This window comes from Bubalus bubalis, chromosome 10 (assembly GCF_019923935.1).
Source record: "Bubalus bubalis isolate 160015118507 breed Murrah chromosome 10, NDDB_SH_1, whole genome shotgun sequence".
In the NCBI taxonomy this organism is placed as follows: Eukaryota; Metazoa; Chordata; class Mammalia; order Artiodactyla; family Bovidae; genus Bubalus; species Bubalus bubalis.
In genome coordinates, this window is record NC_059166.1 from 64,234,338 (window position 1) to 64,250,600 (window position 16,263).

At 40.1% G+C, this 16,263-nt stretch overlaps 2 protein-coding genes across 4 annotated transcripts in view; both read right to left on the reverse strand.

The window, feature by feature from the left end:
- The window catches only part of WASF1 (WASP family member 1), a 130,089-nt gene extending 128,232 nt beyond the window's left edge, over positions 1 to 1,857 (reverse strand). Inside the window, exon 1 of the mRNA XM_006071827.4 lies at positions 1,738 to 1,857. The gene's annotated coding sequence lies outside the window, so the exon portion shown is untranslated. The remainder of the gene's footprint in view (positions 1 to 1,737) is intronic.
- METTL24 (methyltransferase like 24) overlaps positions 1 to 16,263 on the reverse strand; it is a 125,196-nt gene that overhangs the window by 4,045 nt on the left and 104,888 nt on the right. For 2 of the 3 annotated variants that reach the window (XM_025294717.2, XM_025294720.2), the window contains one exon: positions 1,159 to 1,866. In XM_025294717.2, the coding sequence (XP_025150502.1) occupies positions 1,552 to 1,866 (315 nt within the window). In that variant the 3' untranslated portion in view covers positions 1,159 to 1,551. Of the gene's footprint in view, positions 1 to 1,158; positions 1,867 to 16,263 lie in introns of those variants that run through there. The other variant, XM_044924399.1, reaches the window with a different exon arrangement.

Below are 16,263 nucleotides of genomic sequence, written 5' to 3' on the forward strand. Positions count from 1 at the left end.
AACAAGATAAACCACTTTAGAGTTTTATGGACTTTTTGTACTTTTGAAATACCTAGGGACATTGAAAGCAACTAAACTGCTAACTTATTCAAGCTGGCCCTCTCACATCAATGACTTTTGTTAGTGTCCTGTAAAGTTGTAATTTAAAAAACCTCATTTATATTTTAAAAAAATCATCACTACTAATTCAGAAAGTCTTATTCCCTTTTGAAGTCAAGTTAGTAAGATGATATAACTGTATTATATTTGGCTTCTCACCTGAGGAATGATATTTTCAAACCACTGCAAAAAGCAAAAAGCCAACCCAGGGAATGTTTAGAGTAGAAGGAGGTAAAACAATGGGGATAAGGAATTAAGGTCTAGCAGTAATCAGTACTCTATGCTCTCCTCAAATTTCTTAAACAGTGTATGTATTACTGTTCTCTTGGGATATAGAAAATGCCAGAAGATGTATTTAATATATCAAAGGTAATAATTTATTTTTATACTATTTAATTAATTTATTTGAAATAGGATTTTTGAAAATCATTTATAGAAGTAAATGTCTAATTCCTATAGACAGAAAAGTTGGAGATCATTCAAACTATTGAGAATATGAATTCTCTGCTTAATTTTAAAAAATATATAAAATATATACAGTGTGTTTGGTATTACCACACTGTATCTGTCCCAGGAAAAAGAGAGCATCTGACCCTCAGGCCACAGGCTTACAATGAATGTCAATTGGCAGAAAGGAAAATCTCATTTAATTTTGGAGATAATGTATTAAAGAAAAAACTAACACCATAGGCAAGTCTGTAGTTGAGAAATCAGGTTTGAAGACACTCAAATCTGTTTTGTATTTAGCTTCATGGGAACAGAGGGGATTTAGGCTGAACATAAAAAGAATCCTGAGTTGAAGAACATGATAGTTTAGTCTTTCTTACTCAGTTACAGAATTTGGTGTGTCTGCATTCATAGAAACCAGAATCAGTGGTTCTTATAAAGTCACAGCATGACCTCAGCAAAGGTTGAGGAGGAATGATTGAAATCTACAAGGCTGTAAAGAATGTTATTGACACAGTGAACAAGAAAATCCTTGAAAGAGGTGAATGAATACCAAATGAAAGGCCTTATTTTAAACAGCAGGCTACATATTTAAGGATCTCATCAACCCAGTAAAAATAGAAATGTTATATAATTTATTTTTCATGGTGGTGAACTCATGGTTTATAGATACATAATTAATTTCAGGGAAAACTGAGATAAATTGGGGATTATCTTCCAAGTTGAGGTGAGGAAAGACAAGCATTTCCACTCTGTTGGAGGCAAATAGGCAAAAAGCCTGGGTTTGGGCAGATGGAGGTCGACGCCTATGTCTGTCCCCTCAACATGTATTAACTGTTTCCCTACCATGTGCCAAGCTACATGTACTACAAAGGTAATAACACAACCTCTGCCTCAAGCAAGTCACAGGCTAGTGGGAGACTAGACAAGTAAACCAATAACTAGAATCATGGACACGTTCCCTGCTGCAAATATTTCCTTGAGTTCTTGATGAGATCCTGTGTCCTATTTCCATCTTGTATTCACCCAACCCAGAGTATAACAGCTACTCGCATTGAAAATATCTTTTTTCAGGAAAAGCTGAGGTTTAGATAAATCTTTGTAGCTGTGAAAAAGCCTGAAACCCTGTAGTTCTAACTCTTTGAGGAGGCTGTACCAGAACCGCACAATGCTGCTGTCACTGCCACTGACCTCAAACCCGGGCCAGTGGAGATGGATCTCAAAGATGAGCTGTCCAATTTGTTCGAGGACATCTTCCAGAATAAGATTTTCCAAAACTTTCCATTCTGCGCTTTCCAGATCTGCTTTGAGAACATCAATCTGTAACAAAATGATGAAATGAGATTAGCAGAGTCAGTAAACATTGTTAAAAATACCATTGCTATCAGGAGCATCACTATATAGCTGCTTCCCAAAAGAGCAGAAATTTTCAAATTTTAGAGTTAGAAGTCTTTTTCAAATAGCCACTTATGACATGATTTTCTAACCTCACTCCACACACAAATAATGAAATACCAGCCAGAAATCATGATGGACCCTCTTACTGTCTGCCCAGTGGGCATGGATGTCCAAGAAGGAAATGCTGGAGCATGTATATCTCCATGTCCACAGTTTCTCCCCAGCAACCAATATGCTGCTTAGGGGAACTCAGTCCTGGCAGAATGGTGGCCTGTAGAGAAGGACTGGCAGAGGGCCACTGCCTATAGAAACCACCTCAAAAACCTTGACAACCCCTTTTCCCCCACCAATTTCATCAGGATTGAAAGCTCGAGGAAGAGTTCTCAGCTCTCTGAATACTCAACTTGGAAAAAAAAAAGTATTAACAGTATTCCGTGACTTTTTAAAAAAGTATATGTCAGTATAGCATTCTAAGAAAAAATTAATAAAACCATTCCCTGTTCATTTAATGAACACAAGTTCACATTCCAGGTGAGATGGAATACAGGATGAAAAGTAAAATGGGAGAGAGTTTGCCATTAAGTTATGAGAAGGATCTCCTTTCTGCTGGCTTTGCACAAAATCCATTAGAATAACAGAATACCAGACACCTCCAGAAAGCAATGAAAGCTAATTACTTACCAAATGCTTCTATATCCTGGCACTATGCTAAGTGCTTCACCTTGCAATATTCATTTACTCCTCTCAATAATTCTGCAAGGGTGTATCCCTATTTAAAGCTGAGGAAATCAGGCTCAGAGAGTAACCCATCCTTGGTCACACAGTTGAAGAGACAGTGGTGAAACATGAATTGAGTCTGTTTACATGGCCCATGTTCTTAATCATGACATGATATTGAATTCCCATAAACCACAAAAGGAAAAATGGTAAATCAGAGTTCCTAAAAGGCTTTTGGTTTGGAAATTAAGGTGCTATTGGAGAGGGAGTAAGGGTCACTGAGTCCAAGTATTGTTATCAGCATCACCATTTTACATTGGAAAGCAGAGCATTTTCCAGCTTAAAGAATCACTTTCCCACATACATTATCTCAGCAAAACAGCCCTCTAGGTAGGCAAGGATTTGGTAAAAAGGACTTTTCTGCTACCAAGAAATGGGGGAAGGGGGAGTAAAGGGGATAATTTGACCACACAGAAGAAGGCTGGCACATTCAGACACAAACTGGAATAATTAAGATGGAGGGAATCACTGCAATAGAACAAAGCCTATAGTTCCAAGAGGTGACAACAAAACCCTAAACAGCTCTTCGGGAAGCTGCCAACTGAAGTTCCCAAAGTCCTGCCTTGAAAGTGACTTTTCAGAAGAATAGACAAGAACCAAGACCAATCCTGCCCCAGCCTCTCCTTTCTCTCAGGGCATGTCTATTTGACAAGTTTCTCATTTGCAGCTGAGACATGAGGCTGCCAGTGGTAAAATTCCTTATGTGATTTCAGAGTTGACTGGAGAAGTTAACATGGAGTTTAGATACAATTGCTCTTAGAAAATGATCTTTGCCCTGCATCCTGAGACCCGTCAGGAAAGGCTTTCACTCTCTTGCCTTGAACAGTACCTCCTGGTCCACCAGGGAAACAGTGACGGTAACAACCCCAAGACTATCAAGAGGCCTTGGAAAAGGCTGCTGCTGCTGCTAAGTCGCTTCAGTCGTGTCAGACTCTGTGTGACCCCATAGACAGCAGCCCACCAGGCTCCCCTGTCCCTGGGATTCTCCAGGCAAGAACATTGGAGTCTGTTGCCTAGATATCCATAAACCAGCTTTTTTTCTTAAATTCAATGGTTCTAAAATCAAAGAGAAAAAGTTTAAAAAAAAAAACAAAAACAATCTTCTTTTCTAAAAGGAACTGACCTTTTAGAAAAGGTTCCGTGTGAACATACACAAGGCTGGAATAATTCTCATGACTTGGATACAACAGAGCTAATTCATTCTTTTGTCATTTCTGCTGCCCTGGTGCATCCCTTGGCTTTGTTTAATCTTTGAAGTTTTAAGCAGAATATTCCTGAATTAGGATAAGTAAGCTGCTGAAAGAAACATTAAATCAAAACTTCACAAAATTTTCTAATTTATACAGAAAATATCCAAAACTCAAAGCCAATATTTGTTGTGTCAATTCACACAGTGAAGAATTTCTTAGGTTTCTTTATAGATTCATCTCTGAGTTTGAATATATTGAATGTGATCTATAAAAATTAAAGTATTTAAGGGGCAGGATAAAGTTAATCAGCCTAAAATTGACCTAAAAACTATACTGGTGAATTATAGGGGAATATGCCTAACATATTCTTTCCAAACATATTTTTTAAATAAGCCACCAACATACCTAACATAAGCTATTAATCAAAAGTTATAAGCAACTGGGAAAAAATAATTAGGTTAAGTCAGAGTAAATGCATGCTTTCTTTAGAAATTCAATTTTCATTTACAAAAAGTATTTCAAATGTGACCACACTCCCCACCCCCTTCTGAATCCAGTGATAGAATTCTCCACTTCTATCAGAATGACTGGAGAAGGCAATGGCACCCCACTCCAGTACTCTTGCCTGGAAAATCCCATGGACGGAGGAGCCTGGTAGGCTGCAGTCCATGGGGTCGCTAAGAGTCGGACACGACTGAGTGACTTCACTTTCACTTTTCACTTTTCATGCATTGGAGAAGGAAATGGCAACCCACTCCAGTATTCTGGCCTGGAGAATCCCAGGGACAGGGGAGCCTGGTGGGCTGCTGTCTATGGGGTCACACAGAGTCGGACATGACTGAAGTGACTTAGCAGCAGCATCAAAATGATATAAGTTGATCTCAACCATGCAGCCCAGGGAGAACACAGCACTGAGGAGGCCACAGCTCTTTCCTATCTTCCAGCCTCGGAGCGCAGATAGCCAAAAAACCATGAATAAAACATGGTCTTCTCTTCCACGGTGCTTTTTCTATTTCTTGCCTTTTAGAATGTTCTATTACCACAACAATTTTGCAAGTGTAATTTCCATTATTACTGCATAATGCACCCAATATTATTGTTATTATAAGGTGCTAAACATCTCTGAATAAGATATGCCACTTTTAACATTTTAATATCAGCTTTCAACAATTATAGCACTAAAAATCATGCAAATTATTATATCAGAATAATCAAGTGCCAATCCTAATACAGTTAGGTTAAATCAGGTTTCTTGAAAAAAACAACTAAATGTAAGTTCTCTGTAAACTCTGGAATAACCAGACATATTCTCAAAGAAAGTAGATGAAGCAGCCTACTTAGCATAACTTCAGAGGTCCCATCAAAGTTACCTCCTTTCCTTTGTGCCTGAAATATATAATAAATCACCTTTAATAGAACTTTTTGAGGAAATGAGAATTTTAATTTTAACTGGATTAAGATGTGAGGCTATCTGACAGCTCCCTCTTCATGGGTACAAGTTTATCCCGTGTTCATCCACCCAGAACTGCAAAGATGAGAGGAAAGGGGGGTTGGTGGTAAAGTTTATTGGCATAACTATTAGCTTGCTAGATCTGCTATAACAAAGTGCCACAGATTGTGTGACTTCAACAACAGAAATTTACTGTCTCAGAGTTCTATAGACTAGACGTCCAAAATCAAGGTGGCCAACAGTGTTGGTTCCTCTGAGAGCTATAGAGGATGCTTTGTTTCATGTCCCTCTCATAGCTTCTGGTGGTTTGCTGGAAATCTTTGGCATTCCTTGGCCTCTGCATGGCTCTGATCTGTCTTCATCTTACACAATGTTACTCCTGTTTCTATAGTCCAAATTTCCCCTTTATAAGGACACCAATCATACTGGATTAGAGACACACCCTACACCATTATGACTTCACTTAAACTAATTATCGTCTGTCTTGACCCTGACCCTATTTCCAGTTAAGATCACATTCTGAGGAACTAGGAGTTTCAACCTCAGCATATGCATGTGGCTGGGGATGGGGGGAGTGGGGGTGTTGCTACTGCTATAGAGCTTTGGCAAGGTAGTATGTGTTCAGGAGCCCATTTCCCGGGGCCAGTGCCTAGGGAAAGTGTCTTGTACCACAGATCTAAGCGCCAGCAGCTATCTGAGGGAACTGTGGGTGTTATCCTGTCCGTCCCTACCCCAGCCAACACTGAAAGTTCCAGTCTTGCTAAGTGTCAAACCTAAAGCAGATCAATAAGCCTCCAAAGCCAATTGAAACTACCGTCATAAAACCCCTATGCTTCAATCCCTGGGTCTTTCTCAGCCACACAACGAGGCCTAGCAGGTGCAGCTTGTCTTTGATAACTTCCTGTTCCCTAACTCATTCCTTTCCCTCCTCTAGAACTCCTTCAAGTAGTCAACTTTCTCATGCCTACACTCCCCACCTGAGTCTTTTCCCCTTCAAGAGGGCCCTCCAGCAGGGTAGGCAGATTTTGTTACATGCCTGCAGACTAGCGAGAGGGCAAAAGTGGAAGCTGCAACATCTTTAAAGGCCTGGGTTTAGAAATCACCAGCGTCATTTCTGCTGCATTCTATTGGCCAAAGCAAACCACAAGGCTAGCTCAGACTCAAGGGGAGATGAAACAGATGCCCCTTTTGAGAGGAAGAGTGGCATACACAGAAAGAGTGAGATGGTCGTTATTCATGGCCATGTCTGCATATACTTGACCTCAATCATCGAAAAAAATATTATTTTATATACAAATCCATGAATGAACTACAGTATTACCATAGACATGAGCCTTAACTGGACACAAGCAATACTCCAGGAAAACAGAATAATAAAGCATTTAGTCATCAGAATATTATTAAGGAAAGGACATTAGGGAATTCCCTGGCAATCCAATGGTTAGAACTCCATGCTTTCACTGCCAAAGGCTGAGTTCAATCCCTGATTCAGGAATTAGGATCCTCCAAGCCACTCAGTGTGGCCCCTCCTCCCCCCAAAAAAGGCAGGTTAATTAAAACATGGCATTTGCTATTAGATCTGGCTTTCTTTGGAAGCTGACAGAATCTGAGATATCCAATGGATTAAGGATGACTAATTAAGAAAATTCTGAAAAGAACAAGTATATGTATAAGTCCTAGATATTATATCAGTCTACTAGGGCTACTATAACAAAATACCACAAACTGAGTGGCTTAACATCAAAAATTTGTTTTCTCACAGTTCTGGAGGCTGGAAATCCAGCATCAAAGTGTAAACAGATTTGATTTCTCCGGAAGCCCCTCCCCGTGGCTTGCTGATGGTGCTTCCTCACCGTCCTCACATGGACAATGAGGGCATTGTCCTCTCCTCTGTATCAGGAGCACTCCTGCTACCTCTTCCTCTTCTTACAAGAACAGCAGCCCACTCTAACAACTTCAACTAACCTTAATTACCTCCTTAAAGGCTCTGTCACCAAACACAGTCATATTGAGGGTGAATTTTGGTGGGGAAACAATTCAGTCCATAACAGATATAAAACAGGTACTCTTGCTGTACACTATTTAGAAGCAACCAGTATCTCTTCAGAAAGAGTTTTAAAATCCATCCCTGTTATTGCTGATGCAGGCCAGCTGCTGGAGAAGACCAGCAGTTCCTCCTCCTCCATTGTTGTTGTTCAATCACTCAGTCGTGTCTGACCCTTTGTGACCCCATGGACTACAGCACGCCAGGCTTCCCTGACCTTCACCATCTCCCAGAGCTTGCTCAGACTTGTCTATTGAGTCGGTGATGTCATCCAACCATCTCATCCTCTGTCACCCTTCTCCTCCTGCCCTCAATCTTTCCCAGCATCAGGGTCTTTTCCAATGAATCAGTTCTTCACATCAGGTGGCCAAAGTATTGGAGCTTCAGCTTCAGCATCAGTCCTTCCAATGAGTATTCAGGACTGATTTCCTTTAAGATGGACTGGTTCATTCTCCTTACAGTCCAAGGGACTGTCAAGAGTCTTCTTCAGCACCAGAGTTCAAAAGTATCCGTTCTTCAGTGTTCAGCCTCCTTTATGGTCCAACTCTCACATCCATACATAACTACTGGAAAAACCATAGCTTTGACTATATGGACCTTTGTTGGCAAAGTGATGTCTCTGCTTTTTAATACACTGTCTAGGTTTGTCTTCCTCCATAACTAACTGCTAACTCCAGTGCTGGGTGGTAAAAATGTGAGCCACCTCACATTAATTGAAGGCGATTAAAATCTGTGGCAGATTTTATTTTGCAAAGATGGTCTTACCATTAAATCCCATCTCACATGCTTTTCTACAATATGGCCTTGACCTTCCTCCCACCAACAGATGAAGTTGATGTTCCCTCCCCAAGGATGGCTTCTTGGGGTGGGCAACCTGCATAGTCACACCAGGCCCCACACTTAGAAGGGCTCAACATTTGGTTTCATGCTCTACTGTTGCTGACTTGAATTTCTTAATATGTTTTGAACAAGCGACCCTACACTTTCACTTTGTACTCAGCCTCACAATTATGCATCCTGTTCTGTGATCCTGCCCTTGAATATTGATGGACTCGTGACCAGTGACTACTAAAGTATGGTAGAAGTGACTCTAGGTGATGATACCCAAGCACAGGCTTTGTTCACTGATACTCTCTCTCTTAAAAACTTCAGCCACAAGGCAAAGTATCCAAGTGCCCTGAGGCCATCATGCTATGAGTCCAGACTAGCCCAAACTAGCCCTTGCAGAGAGACCACACAAAAGGGACTCTGAATCAATTTGCAGAGAGTGATGCCTGACCGACCCCAGTTGCTCCAACCATCATCCAACTGCAACCTGACAAGAGACCCTGAGCCAGAACCACCCAAAAAAGCCCTCCCCAAACACTGACCCCCAGAAACTGGGAGAGATCAATGATCAATTACTGTTGTTTTAAAAAACTTAAGTTTTGCGGGTGACTCATAATGTAGCAGGAGATAACTAGAACAGAGACCAAGTGCCATTTATGCAAACCTTCTTTTGAAATGTTAAAAGTTAATTGCATAGTGTCAAATACTATATATTCCAAAGCTGTGACTTTTAGATTTTAATGTATATTTAGCCAAAAATATTTTCTTATTAAAAAACAACAACAACAGTACGGGACTTCCCTAGTTGTACAGTGGATAGGAATCCACTTGCCAATGCAGGGGACACGGGTTTGATCCCTGGTCTGGGAAGATCCCTTGGAGAAGGGAATGGCCATCCACTCCAGTATTCTTGCCTGGAGAACTTCATGGACAGAGGAGCCTGGTGAGCGAGATACAGTCCATGGGGTTGCAAACAGTTGGACACTATTGAGCAACTAAGACTTTCACTTTTTCACCAGAAGATCCCACGTGCCCTGGAGCAACTAAAGCCCATGCAGCACAACTACTGAACCTGCGCTCTAGAGCCCTCAAGCTGCGTCTACTGAAGCCCGTGTGCCTGGAGCCTGTGCTCCACAACAAGAGAAGCCACTGCAGTGAGAAGCCAGTGCCCACAAGGACGAGTAGCCCCACTCAGTGCAACTAGAGAGAGCCTGAGCACATCAGGGAAGACCCAGCACAACCAAAACTAAATAAACTTTAAAAAAGGTACAAAGTCATTATATAAAAATTAAAGCTACAGATAAGCAAAAAGAAAAGGAATTAAGATACCTGTGATCTAGAGTTTAAAAACACCTGATATATTTCTTGCTAAACATTTTTCTTTGCCTTCAACACACACACACACACACACACACACACACGCACGCACAAAACACACAGTTTACAGCCTACATGGGAATAATTCAGATACACATGCTGTTTATAAAATTAGAATTATACTGTTTTAAATTTGCTTTTTAATGTAACAGACCATGAATATTTTTTCAGGCCAACACATTTTCAACTAAAATGTTCTCTCAAATAGTGTCTCTGGGAGCTTTCATAAGAATGTGGATTCATTTTGATATTTGGCAAAACTAATACAATTATGTAAAGTTTAAAAAATAAAATAAAATTAAAAAAAAAAAAAAGAATGTGATGCAGGTGAGTGAGGCCCCTGCAGTACTGAGGCAGATGCGGGGGAGGAACAGACCCTCCACCTTGGTTCAACAGGAGCAGCTCCCCTTTTCTTCTTTTATATGTTTAGAATCCTTTGTGAATTTGTGCTTGATAAAGAGATTTCCTGCTTAAGAAAAAAAAATTTTTTTGGAAGCCTCCGTCTATAACTTGTGTTTTTAACAACTTCTATATTGGTTTAATTTACTTAATCAAATCCCCCTTCTGATGGTCATTTAGGTTCTTTCCAAGTGGATGATGTTGTCAACTGAGGTGTTCAACAAACTTGCAGCTAAATATTTAAGCATGTTCAGTTCTTTCTTTAGAATATGAATACTTCCAGAAGAGAACTGGCAGGTTCAAAACATAGACACAGTTTACACTCTTAATAATTTTACTAACCAGTAGCCCCTTCCTGTCCCTGCTCTCAAGAAACTGAGGACAAACCAGATTGTGCTAAGACTGGGAATCTGTGCAGACAGACACACCACAAAAATCCCTGCCACTGTTATTAGTTAGGTCATCACTGGCTTGTTTATATTATCCTAAAGCTACATGATACTCTGGAGCATTCCTAAACAAACCTATGCTTTTATGTCCCGGTGATTCACTAGAGTAAACAAAAAACTGCAGCCATTTAAAGAAAAGAAACCAAGCAAATCAATTTTAACTAAGTATATGTTAAACTGTCTTTATATAAAATTTTAAAACATTTTAATGAAAACGCTTTATCTATTGTGCTGTGTGTGTGCATGGCTAAGTCACTTCAGTCGTGTTTGACTCTTTGCAACCCTGTGGACTGTAGCCCACCAGGCTCCTCTGTCCATGGGGATTCTCTAGACAAGAATACTCGAGTGGGTTGCCCTCCTCCAGGGGTTCTTCCCAACCCAAAGATTGAACCTGGGTCTCCTGCATGGTTCTTTACCACTAGTGCCACCTGGGAAGCTCCCTATTGTTCCATATTAAACCTTTAAAAGGAGATAGATTATCTTTTCCACCCATAAAATGTGTGTTAAAGCTTCAAACTGGTTATTTATCGTTGTTCAGTCGCTCAGTCATGTCTGACTCTGTGACCCCATGGACTGCAGCATTCCAGGCTTCCCTGTCCTTCACTATCTTTCAGAGTTTGCTCAGACTCATGTTCATTAAGTCAATGATGTCACCAAACCATCCAACCAACCTGTTTCTCTGTCACCTGCTTCTCCTCCTGCCCTCAATCTTTCCCAGCATCAGGGTCTTTTCCAATGAGTCAGCTCTTTACATCATGTGGCCAAAGTATTAGAGCTTCAGCTTCAGTAGCAGTCCTTCCTATGAATATCAGGGTTGATTTCCTTTAGGACTGACTGGTTTGATCTCCAGGGACTCTCAAGAGTCTTCTCCAGCACCAAAATTTGAAAGCATCAATTTTTCAGTGTTCAGCCTTCTTTATGGTCCAACTCTCACATTCATACATAACTACCGGAAAAACCATAGCTTTGACTATACGGACTTTTGTCAGCAAAGTGATGTCTCTGCTTTTTAAGACACTGTCTAGGTTTGTCATAGCTTTTCTTTCAAGGAGCAAGTGTCTTACCACCCTTTATAATTGCCATGCTAATTAATCATTATATTAATCAAAATCTCTGGCTAAAAGCCAAAACTACATAACACCAATAAAATGTCAATATTAACCACACAGCTTATCAATCAACTAACACAGAACAAGGGACTTCTTTCATTTGTGCCACAATTGACCTACAAACACAACTGCTTGCTTTTAACATGGGCAGTCTGGTTTTGAAGCCAGAATCATTTACTATGTATATGGCATTTACAGATATATCTCACAGTTTGTAAAAGACAGATTCCTGAAAAAGAGTGTGGAAATTGAGTTTTGGAATTAGGCTCTATTTTTAAAATTATTACTTATTTAACTGTGGTGTTGGAGAAGACTCTTGAGAGTCCCTTGGACTGCAAGGAGATCCAACCAGTCCATTCTGAAGGAGATCAGCCCTGGGATTTCTTTGGAAGGAATGATGCTAAAGCTGAAACTCCAGTACTTTGGCCACCTCATGCGAAGAGTTGACTCATTGGAAAGGACTCTGATGCCGGGAGGGATTGGGGGCAAGAGGAGAAGGGGATGACAGAGGATGAGATGGCTGGATGGCATCACTGACTCGATGGATGTGAGTCTGAGTGAACTCCGGGAGTTGGTGATGGACAGGGAGGCCTGGCGTGCTGTGATTCATGGGGTTGCAAAGAGTCGGACACGACTGAGCGACTGATCTGATCTAACTACTCACTGAGTTATTCAAAAATTTTAATATTTTAAATTAAAATTAAAATTCACAAATTTTAATATTTTAAAATTAATTTATCATCAATTACCTACCACCCTAAAAATAAATGCTATATTCATTCTCCATACTTACTGTGGTTTAGGTCAATATTCAATCATAATTTTAAAATTATTTTATTAATACAACCTCTTTTAGTTTAATTATGAAAAGTTATTTAATGATTAAAGCAAGGCAAATTCAGGCTTTTAAATAGCATCTTCTTAAAGCAAGATATATCTCTGCACCTACAAAATTAAAACCTGAATGAACACATTAGAAAGAGGATCATGTTTTGTAGAAAAATAGAAGAAATTAATCCATCTTAAATGAACAAGAGGATTAAAAATGTCTTTAAGAGCCTTAGACTTTAAACACACTAAATCAGGCCCCATTATCACCATTCGTTGGCAGAAATGTAACATTACAGGATATCTGCTACCACTAAGAAATGGGAGATAAGACTTGCCCTGCATAGTACGGGAAATATGAAGGGTCACTCTAAGCTAATGTAGGACCAATTCTGAACTAATAATAAAAGAAAATAATTTTATGTAGTAATCAGCTCACAGAAGTGACCTCTACAGGGAGCAACACTCTGTAAATGAATTTTAAAGGAATTCAGGGAAACATTTACAAACAAAGACTTATTTTGTCAAATATCTAGCCTATTCCAAAGGAGCTAACCTGAAGCTGCTGGGCAAGAAACTTCTGGACTGGGATAACATGTAGCAGCAGAAACACAGGTCAGGGACAGAAATGGGTGAGCCAGTGACACATAAAGAAGTCAGCAGGGATTCATGTTGATGTTTGACAGAAAACAACAAAATTCTGTAAAGCAATTATCCATCAATAAAGAAAAAAAAAGGCAGAGGTCTACTGGTGACATGCAACAGAAAGGAGCCAAGAACAAATTTAGGCAGGATTGAAGTGTCAAAAAGGGACCTTGCCCGGAACAGAGTCAGATAGCTACAAGGACAGCACCAGGCAACTGCTTGAATTTCCCAGATCATAAAAAGTTCTATTGGATAGTGCTGTTCAGAGTATCACATGCATCAGATATATCAAGTGAGCATCACATGAATCAGCTGAGGCCCGTGGGGGTAGGGGGGGTTGTGAATGCACAAGTTCTGATTCAGTGGATCTGGAGTGGGGCCTTGAGTGTTTGCATTTTCATCAGGATCCCAGCTGATAGTGATGTCACTGGTTTAAGGATGACACTTTGAGAACCATTAGACAATACTGAGAATCACTGGACTTGGCTGATGACATTGGTTGAGTTTTTATGGTTTTCAAAGGACTTGACCTCAGCACAACTAAGATCATGGCATCTGGTCCCATCATTTCATGACAAATAGATGAAGAAACAATGGAAACAGTGAGAGACTTTATTTTCCTGGGCTCCAAAATCACTGCAGATGGTGACTGCAGCCATGAAATTAAAAGATGCTTGCTCCTTGGAAGAAAAGCTATGACAAACCTAGATATCATATTAAAAACCAGAGACATTACTTTGCCAACAAAGGTCCATCTAGTCAAAGCTATGGGTTTTCCAGTAGTCATGTATGGATGTGAGAGTTGGACTATAAAGAAAGCTGAGCACCAAAGAACTGATGGTTTTGAACTGTGGTGTTGGAGAAGACTCTTGAGGGTCTGTTGGACTGCAAGAAGATCCAATCAGTCAATCCTAAAGGAAATCAGTCCTGAATATTCATTGGAAGGACTGATGCTGAAGCTGAAGCTCCACTTCTTTGGATACCTGTTGTGAAGAGGTGACTCATTGGAAAAGACCCTGATGCTGGGAAAGACTGAAGGCAGGAGGTGAAGGGGACAACAGAGGATGAGATGGTTGGATGGCATCACCGACTCAATGGACATGAGTTTGAGTAATGGTGTTGGTGATGGACAGGGAGGCCTGGCGTGCTGCAGTCCATGGGGTCGTGAAGAGTCGGACACGACTGAGCGGCTGAACTGAACTGACCTCATAAGCAGATGCAGAAAGTATCTACACGCTGGTAATCTTTGGCCTGAGAAGGTATATGTTGTTTTCCCAACACCAGTTGTTTCCTTAATTAGCATACAGTTAGCTCAGGGATTCCTAAACAAATCATCAAGGTGTTGGTGAGGCTTGTAACTCCTTGAAACTGTGTACAAAAAAATGTGTGTTTATGCCCATGAGCACTTTTCTATGAAAATTGAAGTTCCTTGGACCTTACCTCTGAGGCCAGTTGCCTTATCCCATGGATCAGAGGAAAACAACAGGCTTTCTACTACAGGGCTTTCTTGAGATTAAAGGAGAAATGTACATAACTCACCATGCACAGCACCTAACACAGAGTATGTGCTCCTTTGGTGTTAGCTATTAATTTTACCAATTCTTAATGTAGTCCATAATCCCTTCATACCCCTCCCCTCAGTTAACATTATCATGTTTAATCTAACATTAAAATGTGCCTTGTCTGCACCATAGCAGTTATGTTTGGGGAGATAATTCAGGGATAGAATTAAAGTTTTGTACAGGAAATATACAGAGATATTTCAAACATGATAGTTAAGAATCATCTCTATACAGCACATTGGCAGGTGAAATTGAAAATAGTTTCAACTACATTTCCATCTGACAATGGGAAAAATAGGCAGAATTCTTATGCCCTAGACTGAACACTAAGCTGCATGAAGCCATTAACTTATTTTTTATAATCTTTAGTTTGTATATTTTTAAAATATTTATTTATTTATTTGGCTGTACTGGGTCTTAGTTGTGGCATTTAGATCTTTGTTGCAACTTGTAGGATCTTTAGCTGTGGCATGCAAACTCTTAGTTGTAGCCTGTGCGATCTAGTTCCTTGACTAGAGCTCGAACCCAGGTCTCCTGTACTGGGAGCACAGAGTCTTAGTCACTGGACCACCAGGGAACTTATTTATTTTTGAACCCTCAGCTTCTAGTTCACTACCAGGCATTATCAAAAATAGATGATAGGTGGATGGCTGAAAAAATGAATACATAGAGAGGTGGATGAATAGGCGAATGGACAAACAGTTAAAGGGACCTCCGAGGATCCAGGTTCTGGAAGATTAGAGCTAGTAGCTATATGTGAACATCTGGTCCAACTTTCTCATTTTCTAGACAAGGAAAACTGAAGCCTAATGATTTGTCCAAGATCACAAATTAATTCATCAGTGGCAGATATTCTACATCTCAAACATCACTCTCTGCTCTGAGTCTTAGATACACCTACACATTATACATACACACACACACACACACACACATCCCCATTAACATTCATCAAACATTAATACAGCTTTGAGACAAGTCTACAACTCTAAGCTTCATTTTCCTTGAGACTTAAGGACTAGTGAAGTGTTTTATTTAATGACTGCTACAATATTTGAGAAAGAAGCATGATTCCTTTCTTCTCTCAAGATCTCTCTCTGCCAAGAATCACTCTGCACCAGAAGTACCCGGAAAAGCACAATCTGGCATTTTCTAAATTTGCTTCTGATCAATACCAGCTCACCACTAAGAACATTAATACAAATTCATATCCCATAAAGTGCTTTCCTCTTAGTAGAGAAAAATAGCAACATATACTATTGTTTAATTTAAAGGGAACTATAGCATGGCAGAGATATCACTTGCCCACATAACTATTCATTCTTCTTTCTCAATAACAAAACCGTCATTTCCAGTTGATCACATTGCTGCCCAGATAAAAGACTATATTTCTTCATCTCTCTTTTGGCTGTGTGTCTAAAATCTGACCAAAGAGATAAAAGTAAAAGTGTCATGTGGGAGTTCCAGTAAGTTCCCTTTAAGGAAAAGGCTGTACTTAGTGTTTCCTCTGTCCCTTTGCCTGGAGTATGTGATGGCTGGAGCTGCAGCAGCAATACTGGACCATGAGGAGAAGGATTACACCCTAAGAAGAAAGAAGAACTGGATGAAGTTTGGATACCTGAGGACTATGGAGTCTCTATACAAGACTTGTACTACCTACC